Genomic DNA, 17,144 nt, shown 5'->3' on the forward strand with positions numbered 1-17,144 from the left:
TGGGCCTGAGGGGGAGGGTGTGTAAGTGTGAAGGATATCAGATGGGGAGAAGTTAGAAGGAGCAGTTAAAGAAGACAGGATGGATGGTGAGTATGGAGAAAGAAGAAAATGTCAAATGGGCAGGAGACCCTGGCAAACGAGTTATCAGAAGATAAACAGAAACCAGAGCCTGGGACCAACATGCCGGTGAGTAGGGGTAGTAGAGCATAGCTGGAGGTTAAGGCAATAAAGTCGGAGAGGGAGAAGGGGATGGGTTCTTGATATATTCTGGAAAAAAAATTGCTTTTTGATCAATAAGGAGAGTTAACATAAACACAGACATATAGTCTCAATAGCAATCTACAGAGCACTTGGAGGAGAAGCCTAGTGGTTCGAGGCAGGGCCAAAATCCCACTGCCACTACTTGCAGCCTCGGTCTGGTACGTTCATTCTTCACTGCTAAAATTACACAAACCCCGTTCATCTCACTAAGACTAGCACTAATACAAGGTCATACCTGAAAGAAGTCTCCCCAGCTTTTCATTCAGTCGCACAAGATAGTATTAAGCATTGTTTCTGAAACTGTGAGATGAGATATTATTTGACTAAGAACTCTAAGGATCTCCTATACAAAAAGGGTAAGTGAAATGGGGTTAAGCGACCACCCGAAGGTCACAGGGTGAGACTGAAACTTAGACTTACGATGCAGTAGCCATTTTAGTGTTCAAACTTGGGTTAGTCTGGCTCTACTCAGTGTGGAATTAGCTCAGGATTAAGAGGTTTTGCTCCCTCTCTAGGACTGATTGCCAAACTTCTTCCACTTGCGCATAGAGTTGGAATTAGCTGGGTTAGGATTAATGGGGCTCTTGCTCTGATGTACTTTGGAGTGAATTTGGACTACACTCTACTTGTTACTCATATATTATTGCAATCCATACTACATATCTCAAGCTCATTTGGATTAACTGGGAATAAAATAGTCATTCAAGAGAAGGATAAGAGCCTGCGTCTCAGAGCCCAACCCGAAGGGAAGATGTGCAGAGGGAAGCCTTGTGAGATATTCTACCCCAATCATGGAGTGAGGATTGTAAGCTGAAAGGGAATACGGGATGAATAAAAATGTTACAGTTCCCAAACCTAGTGTCTCTGACTTATGTCTGTAATGCCTCTGAGATTTACCTTCATTAAGTCCTTCCTGAACCAAAGCAAGTGACACGGTAACATTAAAGAATTTCTCACCATATGCATTAGGGTCGACCAGAAAAAAAACTAAAGTTGAAAAAAACTATGAAGTTTTTCCCATGAATTTGATTGAGCTTGATCAGAAAATAAATTTTTTTAAAAAAATTTTAAAGCCCATCCTCGGGTCCCTCAAAGCCACAACTATTATTTTGCTGAATAGAGCAAATTTCTTGGTATTATAGCTCTAACTTTTACGTTTTCACACTTAGCAATGATACATTGTTAAAAAGACATTTTTAGCAGCATTTTATTAAATGAACCTTCAGTATATGCACTTTATTAAGGAAAATAACAGAAATTTAACATACTTCACTAATAGCTAAATATATACACTTTGATGTAATCATCTACCGATGGTGTTCCAAACAATGTCTTCCTGAGATGTCAGGAAAAGCCTGCGATGCTGTTCAACTCCATGCAACAAGGCCTCACGCCGTATCGGGCCTGTGGTGTTACCAATGGCAAAGGGCTAGATTCACTAAAGGCACAGATTGGATTCGATCCGTGAGCGATCCAATCCATGTCCGAGGGGCTGATTCACGAATCGCCCTCATGCAAATGAGGGCAATCGGAATCACGCCTCCAACCGACTGCTGGGATCGCTCTCTAGCGATCTCGACGCATCTATAGATGGTCTGTGCTGGCCCTCCGTGTCCGGCAGAGCAGCCAAAAAACTCTTTTTTAAAAAACTTTTTTGCGAGCCCGTGGTTTTAACCCGTGGGTTAAAACCATGGGCTCGCAGTGCAGGGAAGGGCAGGAGAGTCGGGGCGGCAGGAGAGATTCGGGACAAGAGCAGGGCGGCCATAGCAGGAGATCGGGGCAGAGAGGAGCAGGAGAATCGGGGCAGAGAGCAGGGTTTTTACACAAGCGACTGTCCTGAGCAGTCGCTTGTTTTTGGATCGGCCAGCCCAGTCTGTGTGCCTGCTTTTTGTTATTGAATCGCTGCCCTTCCTACTTTGCATGCTGTTTCCCCTCATTTGCATGCGCGGATCGGAGGATGATCGGGACAGAGGTCAGTGAATCGGGTCGGAGGGAAATCGGGTCGATCGGTTTGCTTAGTGAATCTTGCCCAAAGTCAGCGATCAGTTTAACTTCACTGTGACAACCTTGATATTGCCACTGGTATCACCACACACCCAGTGGTTAAAGACACAGCGAGTGAGGTGTTACAGTGATAACAGACTGTAAAGAATTCCATTCAGAATCGGTCGCATTATTTCTACTTCGACAACTTTCAAAGAAGGTGCAGACAATTTTAACATGAACACTGGAGCTGGAACCCAAATCCATAGAAACACCAATAGCGTTTGTCCAAGGTTCTCTAGATTTGGATATATAGATTTAACTACTCATCTTTCAGACCTGAGCTCAAGGCGAGTTACATTCAGATATTGAGCGAGTCCCTGTCCCCAGAGAGCTTACAATCTAAATTAGTGTCTGAGGCAATGGAGGGTCACACAGTTTGCCCACGGTCACTAGGAGAAGCCCATTTCTTAATCTGTCGCTCTAACCCAGGGGTGTCCAATGTCGGTCCTCGAGGGCCGCAATCCAGTCGGGTTTTCAGGATTTCCCCAATGAATATGCATGAGATCTATTTGCATGCACTGCTTTCATTGTATGCTAATAGATCTCATGCATATTTCATTGGGGAAATCCTGAAAACCCGACTGGATTGCGGCCCTCGAGGACCGACATTGGACACCCCTGCTCTAACCGCACACCAGACTGTCCCTCCACTCCAAGGACTTCCAGTTTGCAAAGTATAGGCATAAAGCATAATTAATATCTTGCTAAGGCTCTTTCCTTGGCCCTATAGTTAGGGGTACCAGACGTCCGGATTTCCCAGGACACGTCCTCCTTTTGAGCCGCATTGTCTGGGTTTTGAAAAGCCTCCTCAAATCACATCGGGCAGGGAGGAAATCCATGCACACGCGAGTGCCATGCGATGTCCCTCGCAAGTGCGCATGACGTCATCGCGTGGCATCCACACATTTGTGGATTTCCTCCCTGCCTGACAAGAGCAGGCAGCAGGGGGCAGGGCTAGGACGGGACTGGGGGTGGGGCAGGTCTTGGAGAGTCTGGATTTTCCCGATTGGAAAATCATAGAAACATAGAAATAGACGGCAGATAAGGGCCACGGCCCATCCAGTCTGCCCACCCCAATGACCCTCCCCTACCTTTCTCTGTGAATAGATCCCACGTGCCTATCCCATTTGGCCTTAAAATCAGGCACGCTGCTGGCCTCAATAACCTGAAGTGGAAGACTATTCCAGCGATCAACCACCCTTTCAGTGAAAAAGAATTTCCTGGTGTCCCCGTGCAGTTTCCCTCCCTATAGTGCTTCGATTCTTGGCCCTATAGTGCTTCGACTCTTCTCTCGAGTTAGTGTCTCCACTTCCTTCATGAACCGAAGGCATAGCTCCTCCTGCCAGGGTAATGCCACACACTGCACTCCTACGGGAAGGCCTACTCCTCCTGCTGCGGCCTTCAGCAAAGGGGAAAAAAAAAACACATTAGAATTAGCATCCAAAACCAATCAGGAACCGTTTATTCACCCATTGGTTTAGCAACTTGCTTCTTACCTTTTTTATCAGTTTATCCCAGTGGTCATTGTAATGTCCTTTGTAATGCCTGAGCTCCTCCTCATCTTTTTCAGTCACGTTGGTCACTGGCACAACCCCAGCAGGGAAATTTAAGATGTTATATAAGACTGTGTAGGTACCAGAAGCTATAAAAAAGAGATGATACAGCTTTAAGTATCGGGCTACCAATATCACAAGGTTCATCCATTTTATTTGGATACCAGGAAAACCATCAGATTTCCAGTTCAGAAATACTCCGATTGCTACAATACTGAATCCTTCAGACCTTCTTTGGGACAGGGTTTTCTACAGGAAGTCCTACAAAAATTACAGAACAAAGATAGGCTGTAGAGATTATGCAAGATCTATAAGTGCGTTCTGGGTTGTGAGCAGTGTAGGTCAATATTCAACCCATTGCAGTCAGTGTAGTTTTTTTTGGTTTTTTTTAATAAATGCTGGACATCGTCTGTTGATTTAGACCAGGATATCCAATGCAATTGCCTCTGAATGCCCAAGTCTTGAACAGCTGCCAAAGTTCTCTGGATATCACCAGTGTTCAGATCTGGTACTGGATATCTATCCATGCAAGTTAGGATGGCCATTTATGAAGTCCTATTTACTCGGATAGTTATTCCAGAGCTGGCACTGACTATCGGCAACAATGACGTAACGAGGGTACGAGGTGCTTCCCTCTCCCCTTTTTTCCGCCTCCTGCCACATTCACACCCTCCCTTCCCCCCTCCATGTCTTTTTAAATCTTCACCAGTATAAGCAACTTCTCTAGCCTGCTGCTTGCGCTGGCGTTGGCTTTCCCAATGATGTCACTTCCTGGTCCAGCAACCAGGAAGTGATTTCAGAGGGGAGCCAGGCTGGCACAGGCAGCAGGTCAGAGAAGTTGCTTGGGCTGGTGAAGATTTAAAGAGGTACAGGGGTAGGGAGAGCACCAGCATGCCAGGGGGGCGGAGAGGTGCCAGTGCCCCCCACCAAAATGGCGCTTCACCCCTTGCTACACCACTGATTGGCAGCAATAGGATCACTTCTGGTTCTGCCTCTACTCTGCCCCTGGACTCCCTCAGCACTAATTTGATAATGCTGCACCAGGCAGACACGATATTCAGTGGTGGCAGCAGTTAAGTTCTAATCTAATCTAAGACTTGAGTTTATACAGCGTCATCATCTGAAAGGAGTTAAACTCGCTTAGCAAGATTAAATATCAAAGGGAAGATGCTATTCAACTAAGCATAAAAAAGACTAAATTACATAAGAACATAAGAATTGAGGCTGCTGTGTCAGACCAGTGGTCCATCATGGCCAGCAGTCCACTCACGTGGCGGCCCTCTGGTCTAAGACCAGCACCCTAACCGAGATTAGCCCTACCAGCGCCCGTTCTTGTTCAGCAGGAACTTGTCTAACTTTGTCTTGAATCCCTGGAGGGTGTTTCCCCCTATAACAGCCTCCGGAAGAGCGTTCCAGCTTTCTACCACTCTCTGGGTGAAGAAAAACTTCCTTACGTTTGTACGGAATCTATCCCCTTTCAACTTTAGAGAGTGCCCTCTTATTCTCCCTACCTTGGAGAGGGTGAACAACCTGTCCTTATCTATTAAGATTAGTCCCTTCAGTACCTTGAATGTTTTGATCATGTCCCCTCTCAATCTCCTCTGTTCGAGATCAGAAGAGTCCTAGTTTCTCTAATCTTTCGCTGTACGGCAGCTCCTCCAACCCCTTAACCAATATTACAGCCAGCTAATGGGAAGTGAGTCCCCATCAACTTGGAGAAATTATTTAAATTACCTGGGACAATTATCTACATATTGATGGAATAACAAGGTTTTCACAGTCTTGTGGAACGTCTGGTAGAAGGAAATCCATTCCAGATCTCTGTAAATCTATATCAGGGGTGGGCAACTCCGGTCCTCAAGGGCCGGAATCCAGTCGGGTTTTCAGGATTTCCCCAATGAATATGCATTGAAAGCAGTGAATGCAAATAGATTTCATGCATATTCATTGGGGAAATCCCAACTGGATTCCAGCCCTCAAGGACTGGAGTTGCTCACCCCTGGTCTATATGGATAAGACCGACATAGCATTCCAATAGATTTTATTCTCTTAAAAGAAGGAAAAGAGAGTTTGTATTTTTGAGTATTTCTTAAATCAAGAGATCGATGAGCATTCAGTGTCAAAGGTACCGGGAGAGCAAATAAGCCAAATAGGAGTTTAAATACCACGCATGCACATTTAAATTGTATTCTGAAGTAAACAGGAAGCCAATGGAGTTGTCTTAAGAAGGGGGAAACATGATCGAACTTTTTCCAAAAATTAATTTTGCCACTGTATTTTGAGTCTATTGAAGTCATTATAAACCACCCTTACTCAGGCTTAAATAAACAGAATTATAGTAGTCCAATTGTGCTAGTATAATGACCTGCGTACAATATTGTAAAGGGTGGCTGGTGAAATAAGTGCCTGACTTTTTTCAGCATTCAGCAAGAGTTAACCAGGCAGGAGCCGCTGAATATTAACCCCTTATTCGGAACGTTATTGGCTCAAAAAATCTTTAACCGCACACTTTCATTCTCAAGGATGATGAACGTTAACTGAGGATGTGTAGAAAATCTGCAAAATAATTACAGAGATTTTTCATCCGATTGCTGGGGAAAATGGCAACTTATGTAACCATAAGAACATAAGAATTGCCGCTGCTGAGTCAGACCAGTGGTCCATCGTGCCCAGTAGTCCACTCACGCGACGGCCCCCAGGTCAAAGACCAGTGATTTAAATGAGTCCAGCCTCACCTGCATACGTTCCAGTTTAACAGGAACTTGTCTAACTTTGTCTTGAATCCCTGGAGGGTGTTTTCCCCTATAACAACCTCCGGAAGAGCGTTCCATTTTCTACAACTCTCTGGGTGAAGAAGATCTTCCATACGTTTGTATGAATCTATCCCCTTTTAACTTTAGAGAGTGCCCTCTCGTTCTCCCTACCTTGGAGAGGGTGAACAACCTGTCCTTATCTACTAAGTCTATTCCCTTCAGTATCTTGAATGTTTCGATCATTTCCCATCTCAGTCTCCTCTTTTCAAGGGAGAAGAGGCCCAGTTTCTCTAATCTCTTACTGTACGGCAACTCCTCCAGCCCCTTAACCATCTTCATCGCTCTTCTCTGGACCTTTTCGAGTAGTACTGTGTCCTTCTTCATGTAGGCGACCAGTGCTGGACACAGTATTCCTGGTGGGGGCATACCATGGCCCGGTACAGCGGCATGATAACCTTCTCCAATCTGTTCGTGATCCCCTTCTTTATCATTCCTAGCATTCCATTTGCCCTTTTCGCCACCGCCACACATTCTAAATCTTAAACTGAGTTGTCATAAGGAAACGTGACCCCTGTTGGTAATCGTGTGAGGTTACCACTAAGGTAGGATGACCAGATTTCCTCTTTAAAACAAGAGGACCCTTGGCCCCCACCCTGTTCTGCCCCCCAACCACGCCCCATTCTACCCCCCCAGCCCCGCCCCCACGCGAACCACATGTATTTGAATTTATGGCTTGGCAGCAAATGAGCGATTTCCTTCTGTCTTGCTTTCAACTCTTGAACCTCCACTTTTCCATTAATCTTTCACATTTAGAGCCTCTTTTTTTGCCATGGGCTTCAGTGCATTTACCGCACCAGACCGCATTATTCGGCTTCATAAAAGAGTACCTTAGTAAAAAACAAACTCTATGAAATCTATCATCTAGTTTCTCACATATGAGTATAATCTTCCTCTCCCCAAGATGTAAAAAAGCCATTACAGTTTTGCATTCACTCCAAGGCATACCTACTAATTTTCCCAGATAGCCCAAGTTAAACGCAGGTCCCATCACAGGGCATAGCACCACGTCCAGCCTCAGCTTCTTCCACTCGGCGATGAATTCCTGGCAATATACCTACAAGAGAGAAAGGATACTCGCTGAAGAGAGACGTAGAGCCCTTTGATTTCTCAGAACTCTTGAACATTTGGTGACAACCAAAATTTTCTCTCATGCATCGAAGCTTACTCGCATCTGTCTTAACAATTGAATTGAGAAATGGGCTGACCTGACCTTAGTAATGCAAGAGTTAATGTATAATCAAGCATAAAGATAGGTGAATAAATCATAGTTACACTTTAAGCAGATAAAAAATTATTTTAAACTTGAAAATATATTGCTGCGTCTTCAATTTTTAGAGCCGCCACCTTTCAGCATTGATCAGAATTTGTGCAGGGGTCAATAACTCAATGATTGAAAAATAAGATATTGGGATATTTGGACAAACAACGCTTATCTTAGGCCATTTAAATTTGGGGGGAAGACCTCATTGGATGACTCGTTTCACATGGGGAAAGCCTCTGCCCCGTGACTCAACAAATATAGGGCTCCTTTTACAAAGCCGCGCTAGCGGGTTTAACGCGCGTGACTTTTAATCATGCACTAACCCTCGCGCTGGCTGAAAAACTACCTCCTGCTCAAGGAGCCCATAGTGTGACGTTGAAGATAGGAGGTGAAGATGAAGTGTTAGCATTAACGTTGCGTTTGATTTCACAGGACCGAGCCCTGAAGCAATACGCTATCTTTGCGCAACACTGGCCACATTGGCGACAGGTCCTTCTTTTCACCTACGTACAATTACAAGGGGCCGCTGAAAAGGTCTTGGCACAACCAACAAAGCTGGGGCAGTCTCCATCGATTTTCCACTTTTGTTTCGTTCCACTTTTTTTCAGTCCTGGTTGGGTAACTACATTAGCGGAGCCATGCTGTCCTACGGCGGCTTCCAAAAAGAAATTAAGGGCTAGCGGGGGTTAGCACGTCGGGCATTTCATCACGCGCTAATCCCCGCGGCACCCTAAGATCCTAACGCCTCGTCAATGGAGGCGTTAGGTACTGGCGCAGCATTCCGCAAGTTAAACCACTACCGCGCCTTTGTAAAAGGACCCCTAAAACATTACTATTTGATAAATTTATCTCTTAATTCGAGATTTTATTCTTAGCATAATAATTTTACTGCATTAACAAATATTTTTATTTTCTTTTTAGTTAATATGCTGTATTTTTACCATTAATATTTTGTATTTTGCCGATTGTCCAGATTTTTTCTTTTGTGTAAACCGCCTAGAATTCTTTTGATTGAGGCGGTAGAGAAAAATAAAGTTAGAAACATAGAAGATGACGGCAGATAAGGGCCATAGCCCATCAGGTCTGCCCACTCTACTGACCCAAAACAGGTGGAAAATCACTGAACTTAGGGCTCCTTTTACTAAGGTGCGCTAGCGTTTTTAGCCCACGCTGCATTGCCACGCACGCTAACCCCGCGCTATGCACCAAGAACTAACACCAGCTCAATGCTGGCGTTAGCGTCTAGCCCGCGCGTTAAAACCTCTAGCGCGCTTAGTAAAAGGAGCCCTAAGTGTAAAGCTCTTGAAGGAGACTGCCTCATCGTGGTTGGTTGCGCTATGAACTTTTCAGCCCCATCAATCCACAATGGCATATAATAAACTTCAAAGTGCCTAATTTCTAAGTGATCTTTTTTTTCAGATAATACATTTCTAAGTACCTCTATCTATGGGCTTCAGTTCCAGCCAACCACCAGCCAAAATATTTGAAGGCTTGTTTCTCTTTCTGGCTTTTATTCATCATCAGACCTTAGTATTTTTTTTAAAGTGCTTGCGCTCTATATTCTACTAGTATTTTAGCCCGTTACATTAACGGGTGCTAGAATATATGTCTATGTGTCTTTATTTCTGTCTCTCTCTCCCTCCTGCTGTCTGTCTCTCTCCCTGGCCCCCTTTGTCTTTCTGTGTCTCTTCCTGCCCCTGTGTCTTTCCTCTTTTCTTTCTATCTGTCTCTCTCCCTGCCTCCTATGCAGCAGCATTTCTCTCCCACCACTTCCCTGTGCAGCAGCCACAGCAGGATTCCCTCCCCCTTCATTTCCCTCCCCCCACACCACTTCCCTGTGCAGCAGCCATAGCAGGATTCCCTCCCCCCATTCCCTTCCCGCGGTCTGGCCAGCTCACTTAGTCCTTTACCGCCCCCCCCCCCTTCCCTTTCCGCAGTCCCGACTAACCTTCCGATTCCAGCAGCGTCTGCAGCACTCTACACACTGCTGCTTCGGGGCCTTCAGAAGGCCCCAAAACAGCATGTGTAGAGTGCTGCAGATGCTGCTTGAATCGGAAAGTTTCAGAACCCGCAGCACTTGCCAGACCCGAAGCGAGCTCTGGGTTTTTTTGGGGTTTTTATGCGGGCCCAGCCGGAGCAGGAGGAGAAGCCTGGGAGGCAGCAATTAAAGTCTGTTCTGGCCCCTGCTGACATCGCCCTGGCCAGTTCACATCCTTAAGTTCAGACGGCAAGAGCCGCCACATCCGACAGGCTCTGCGCCGCCGCGCGCATGCGCACTCCTACCTGCGGGTCCCTACAGCTCACGGAAAATGGGAGCACGCAAGTGGGAGTGCGCATGCGCACTTAGGGATTTATTATATTAGATGTTTTGTGCAAATCGATAAACTTTTCTTATACAACTTTAAAACTTTTGTACTTAGCTTTAGCTATTTCTTCATTCTTTTTTTAAACCTCGGGAAGGAATGTCAGAGTCCTAATTTAGTAGGGAATGATTTGGGTTCTTTAGAATTCAACCCATTTCTTTGTTTTCCTTAAAACTAAGTTAGTTAAAATACAAATATGTCTCCCCATTTAGTGGGCTTGTAAAGGATTGTTTCTTTTGTAATGTTTGTTCAAATTTTGTATTGTAACCCTTTTTTTCTTTGATATCATTTGATATTATAAATGTATTAAACTTATAAATAAAATTAAAAAAAAAAAAAACCTCGGGAAGGACCTTAAGGTTCAACCATTTTGTCTTAGAAATTAGGCACTTTGAAGGTTTTTATTAAACGCGTTGTGGATTGATGGTGTATATCACATAGACAACGTCATAAACAACATTGGGCTATTTTAATACATCAGATGAACTTTTCAGCGGCATAAATAGCTTTCATAAGTTTTAATAAGGAAATTATTTGTGAACCATTATAAAGGACCAGCCATTTACAGCAATACTAACCAGGTAAGTATCCTTGAAAATGACCGGTTAGCCCCAATTAGGCAATTTAACTGGCCAGGAGCCGTTTCTGGGTCGTTAATTTGCTTTGAATCTCAAGCTGGAAGATTTTTTTTTTTTAAATATTTAAAGTGCTCACATATGTATTTTTAAAAATACAGTGGTACCTCAGAATCTGAACACCCCAGAATTCGAACGACTTGGAATCCGAACCTTTTTTTGTAGTAAATTTTGTCTTGGAATCCGAACGCCCTGCACATTGCATGTGTGTGTTTGTGCCAGAATCGGAATGCTGCTTTGGAATATTTGTTAATATTTTACCTTAAAATCCAGTGTATTTCCTGTTAAAATTTGAGTTTTTGGGACCCAGGAACGGATTAATCCAGTTTCTATTATTTTCAATGGGAAAAATTGTCTTGGAACTCGAACGCTTTGGAACTCGAACAGGGTTCTAGAACGGATTAAGTTCGGATTCCAAGGTATCGCTGTACCAGTGATTTACAGACTGTAGCTTATAAATTGAGAACGGTCTGGGAGAGCTGCTATGCAAAAGATATCTTGTTTACTCTGGTTTTGACTGAAATATAACAGAACACTGTGGATAAATTGTTCTTTTTGAAGGACTTGAAATATTTACTGACTGTTTAAATTCTACTTTATGTATGTTGCCATCTGTTAGCTGCCTAGTAATAGGCGGTTGAGAAATTTGTTAAATAAATATCTGGAGAGCCCAATGGAGGGAGGTTAAAATACCTCCGTTTCCAAATCTTGCCACAAATATGAATTGAAATGTGGGATCCACAGATCCTGATCACAAAGAGGGTCGTTTACTAGTATGTTACGTTTTTTTCATTTACACTTCTCCCTCCGTATTCGCGGTTTCAGCAATTGTGGTTACGATTATTTGCGGTTTTTAGCTTTCTGGCTCCTCCCCCCAAGTTACATCAGCTTTCATAGAGAAATCACTGATTGCAAGTATTTACAGAGAAAATCGCCGATTCCAAGCACTTTCTTCACCGAGTTTTGCCTCTCCTTCAGGAACAGGCCAGGCCTCCCGCCATGTTATTTGCGGTTTCACCAAATTCACAATGGTTTTTAATAGAAAACGGCGAATAACATATGGAAAAAGTTATTTGCGGTTTTTCTGTATTTGCGGTTCTGTTAATCCCCTATCACAGCGAATACAGAAGGAGAAGTGTACTACACTTTAAACAGGAAAATATAAGGCACAGTAAGTGCAAAGGCAGTTCAGGATTTGTTAATAATAATAATAATAACTTTATTTTTATATACCGCAATACCACAAACAGTTCAGAGCGGTTTACAGAGGAAGAGACTGTATACAGACAGCTATATTACAAAAAACTTTCAAAATTACATTAGCATGGTAAAATTAATCAAATTTTTCCTGAAGTGTTTTAGAAGTACATCATGGCAGAAATGGAGTCAGAGAAATTTGTCAGAGATAAGTTTTGATTGACTTCCTAAAAAGTTTGGTAAAACATTTATTCCATTTGCCTGCTTGGAATGATAATGTTGAGGAAAAGTGTGCCCAACATGTACTCTGCAATTCCATGTTTAAATTCGGCTGGAAGGAGAGATGCTTCCTTCCCCATGACCCCATTGGGGATCCCTGAGGATCCATGTGGGATTCCTGTGGAACCAAGGGGGAACCCCACAGATTCCACGGGATTCCCATCAGCCCCATTCCTGTGCAACTCTCTTGTAGTGACTTCAGAGATAATCATTATGCTCCACAATGAGAGGTGTCTCCCAAAAGACTGTTTCTACATTGTCTCTAGTTCTTTGGTTTTTCTGTCTTGTTCTGGAGGAGGGCTGTGGCCCAAGGAAGGATTGGTCAAGTACTCGGAAGGGACTTCTTCACATCTAAGGGGAGCTGTAGACTGAGAGAACCCCAAGACTAAGGTTGGTGAAAGGGAGTTCAAGCGTACTCTTTGAATCTGTTATAATTTAAGGGGAGCTGTAGACTGAGAGAACCCCAAGACTAAGGTTGGTGAAAGGGAGTTCAAGCGTACTCTTCTAATCTGTTAAAATTTAAGGGGAGCTGTAGACTGAGAAAACCCCAAGACTAAGGTTGGTGAAAGAGAGTTCAAGCATACTCTTCGAATCTGTTATAATTTAAGGGGAGCTGTAGACTAAGAGAACCCCAAGACTAAGGTTGGTGAAAGGGAGTTCAAGCGTACTCTTCTAATCTGTTATAATTTAAGGGGAGCTGTAGACTGAGAAAACCCCAAGACTAAGGTTGGTGAAAGAGAGTTCAAGCATACTCTTCGAATCTGTTATAATTTAAGGGGAGCTGTAGACTAAGAGAACCCCAAGACTAAGGTTGGTGAAAGGGAGTTCAAGCGTACTCTTCTAATCTGTTAAAATTTAAGGGGAGCTGTAGACTGAGAAAACCCCAAGACTAAGGTTGGTGAAAGAGAGTTCAAGCATACTCTTCGAATCTGTTATAATTTAAGGGGAGCTGTAGACTAAGAGAACCCCAAGACTTAGGTTGGTGAAAGGGAGTTCAAGCGTACTCTTTGAATCTGTTATAATTTAGGTGCAAGCAATTACACCAGCCAAGGAGCTCACGCTTAAATTGCTAAATCAGCTGCATAAATTAGTTTTCTATAGTTTTTGTGCATAACTGTTCACCCTAAACAAACTCCACCCATATGTATGCCCCCTTCCAAACTATGCACCATTACAAAATAGTGCCTAGTGGGAATATTGGCATTTATGTGTGAACTCGGCACTTAAATGTCTCTGCCCACACAGAATTGCCCCCTATGTGCTTGAGGTCCTCTGGGCCACCATGTGACAGCTCTTAAGAGGGAGGAGCCTCAACCACCCCATGGCTGTGCGCCACAATCATAGAAAACTTTATTAACAAAGAATTAGTCAGCAACCTGGTAACACTCGAGTACAATAAAGGAGAACTTAGAAAGAAGGCACTCCTCATCGGATTTTGTTGTACATGACCTAGAGTGGTTTTGAGAAATTAGGTGGTTTCTAATGCTGATATATTTCATCGTATAACTAATGGGATGAATCCAGTGAAATGCCATAAAGTCATGCTAATGAATTAGATCAGTAAAGAGTGTCGATAATTATTATATTGGGAAAGCAGGTGGGTACCTCTGCAGCAGCATGCTGTTTCCAAAGATTCTTCGCTGACCTAAAATTCAAGGGCAGGTATGTTGGATCACTGAATATTTCCGCATCCGTTTATCCCATATAATCATTACACAATGCTTCTACATGCTATCTTCAAAAAATAAAATATAGATGTCAGTCAACTTTTCTCTTTCCAGTGAATTGTCCAACAGTATGATATTATTCATTTGGCAGGTTTTCTTACCGTTTAGTAACATAGTAAATGATGGTAGACAAAGACCTGAATGGTCCATCCAGTCTGCCCAATGTCAGAATGATACAAGGTTAATGTTGTGCATGATCTATCAAGACCACAAGGGTCGTGAAGAAGCATCCCATAATTTTTAAGAATGGACTTGGGTTTCATTAGTCAGGTTTCCAAACCCAAGTTCAAGGTGTGTTACACGGAGGTATGAAAGATATTTCTCTGTCTCCAAAGAGCATTCAGTCTAAAAGGTCAATTCTATAACTATGCATGAGGAGTTAAGAAAATCCTACATTTGTAAGTGCTATGATACCGTAGTTGGCATTTGTGTATGTGCACTGCGTGTTATTCTCTATAGTAGCGTGTAATTGCGTGGGGAGGTTCACATGGGTGGATTATGGGCAAACACTTAATCTGTAAGGGTAACAAAAGAGTAAGCACAGCCATCCAATTATTACTAGACGTCAATCAGCAAATGTTACACTAGAGACCTAAGTCAAAAAGTGGTAGAAAAAAAGCCTCAAACCATCATCAATTTTATCATCGGCATTGAAATAACTCCACCCATACACTTGTCTCATTGTGAAACAAATTGCTTCCGTGTACTAGAACTGAACTTATCTTTTCTTTTCCATGGAACCGCCTCTCACAGCTTCACTTTCATGGTACAGTTGTGCATTTCAGGCTCCAGCTACATAAAACGGCTGAAGTTCCAGCATCATTGGCTGTCTCAGGGGCTGTAAATTAAACTAAAAGTTTGTGCTCGGAATAAAAAGACGCCACAGATTTCACTTCCAGACCGTCTCTACCCTAACTCTAGTGTAACATTTGCTGATTGACGTCTAGTAACAATTGGATAGCTGTGGGGATTATGGGCAGGATGTGGGTATACCTCCCGTTTATAACTTAAACACAGTGTCCGGAAAAAACAGGACCCCCAACATTTTTCTAAATAACCCAAAAACAAATGCACTAGTATTAAAAAAATGATTACCATGATTGACAGGCATTACTGCAAGATGCTAGAAAAACTAAACAATCCCTGTTTCCAAAATGATGTCATTTGAAAAGCAGCCATTTTAGCAAAATGGCATTTAGCAAAGAAGATTCCATTTTTGCTCCAAAATAAGACATGCGAAGCAAAGCGTTCACAAAGGGAGTTTCCTAATTTCTTCAAGGTCATCTAAAATGCTTAAACAATTGCAAAGTATTTTGAAACTATTTAAGGGGTCCCGTTTTTTCCCGGACACCTTGTAGAATGCTATCAGTTTTGTGCATAGCATAGAACACTTAGGCGAACCCATGATTGTACTTAACTATAGAGGCACCAGCACTGACTGATACTAGCATTCTAGAACACCATCTTGGCGCAAAGATGCCATTAGGGGACTGGCACTTAGCACATGGCATCAGGGTGCCTACCTGGAGGTGCTGAATTGCCCCCTAAAGGTCAGTATGGCTATGGGCCGGTCCAAAGGGCTGCTTCAAAATTGGGTAGTGGTCTTTGTCATAAAACATACGGGGACAGACCTAGAGACCTCAATATGTATACTTTGGAATAAAGGTGGGAGAGAGGGGATATGATAGAGACATTTAAATATCTCTGTGGCATTAATGTGCAGAAGGTGAGCCTTTTTCAAATGAAGGAAAACTCCAAAATGAGAGGGCATAGGATGAAGTTAAGAGGCGATAGGCTCAGGAGTAACCCAATGAAATATTTTTTTTTACAGAAAGGGTGCCAGATTCATAGAATAGTCTCCCGGTGGTTGAGACAAAGACTGAATTCAAGAAAGCGTGGGACAGGCACGTGAGATCTCATAAAGGAGTAGATAGTAGATGCTGCAGATGGGCAGACTAGATGGTCATTTGGCCTTTATCTGCCATTGAATTTCTATGTGTCTATTGAGCCTGGTCTTATTTTTCTCAGTGGCCAATTCAGATCGCAAGAACCTTGGCATCCCAAAGAATGGATATATTCTATACTGCTTTCCCCAGCTTTCTCAATATTTGAACCTTTGCTTCTCTAGAAATTGCTGTAAACAAGAGGCCACTCATTCACTGCAAGACAGCATCCCATCCTAAAACAAGCAGATCATAACAAAGCACTTTGGGAAAACAACTTGCAAAAAATGGCGGCTGTACCCCTAAAAGGCAATGATGCTACTTTAATGGGCTAAGTGAGGGGTACAGGGTTCATCGGGGAATAATTTCTCCAAATAGGTTTTGCACATGCCATATGGATTCTATATAGCAGACCCCCAGCAGTCAAGTTTTCAGGATATCCACAATGAATATGCATGAGAGAAATTTGCATAATAGAGGCAGTGCATGGAAATTTCTCTCACGGATATTCTTTGCGTATTTATTTATTGATTCAATTTTCTATACTGTTTTCCCAGGGGAGCTCAGACCGGTTTACATGCATTTATTCAGGTACTCAAGCATCTTCCCCTCTCTGTCCTGGTGGGCTCACAATCTTTCTAACGTACCAGAGGCAATGGGGGGATTAAGTGACTTGCACAGGGTCACAAGGAGCAAGGTGGGTTTGAACTCATAACCTCAGGGTGCTGAGGCTGTAGCTTTGACCACGGCACCACTCTAGAAATCAAAATGTAGCAAAAATGAGCCAAGTAAAGGACAATCAAGCCATTGTGACATCACTGATGAGGTTGGCTCTTATTGGTGGAATGAGGCATTGTGATGTCACAATACCAGCTCTGGTTATCAGAGGCTGAAACTTGTCACACTATTTCAGTTTTCTATACTGTTCTCCCAGGGGAGCCCAGAATGGTTTACATGAATTTATTCAGGTACTCAAGCATTTTTCCCTCCCAATCTATCTAATGTACCTGGAACAATGGGGGGATTAAGTGACTTGCCCAAGGTCACAAGGAGCAGTGGGATTGAA

At 43.2% G+C, this 17,144-nt stretch overlaps 1 protein-coding gene across 1 annotated transcript in view; it reads right to left on the reverse strand.

The window, feature by feature from the left end:
* Window positions 1-2,857: 2,857 nt before the first annotated feature.
* The window catches only part of LOC117346672 (vitamin D3 hydroxylase-associated protein-like), a 64,042-nt gene continuing 49,755 nt past the window's right edge, over window positions 2,858-17,144 (reverse strand). The window contains exons 12-15 of the mRNA XM_033916618.1: window positions 14,014-14,053; window positions 7,619-7,727; window positions 3,804-3,949; window positions 2,858-3,706 (exon numbers count right to left, since the gene is read on the reverse strand). Of these exons, the coding sequence (XP_033772509.1) occupies window positions 3,554-3,706; window positions 3,804-3,949; window positions 7,619-7,727; window positions 14,014-14,053 (448 nt within the window). The 3' untranslated portion in view covers window positions 2,858-3,553. The remainder of the gene's footprint in view (window positions 3,707-3,803; window positions 3,950-7,618; window positions 7,728-14,013; window positions 14,054-17,144) is intronic.

This window comes from Geotrypetes seraphini, chromosome 12, assembly GCF_902459505.1.
Source record: "Geotrypetes seraphini chromosome 12, aGeoSer1.1, whole genome shotgun sequence".
Classification (NCBI taxonomy): Eukaryota; Metazoa; Chordata; class Amphibia; order Gymnophiona; family Dermophiidae; genus Geotrypetes; species Geotrypetes seraphini.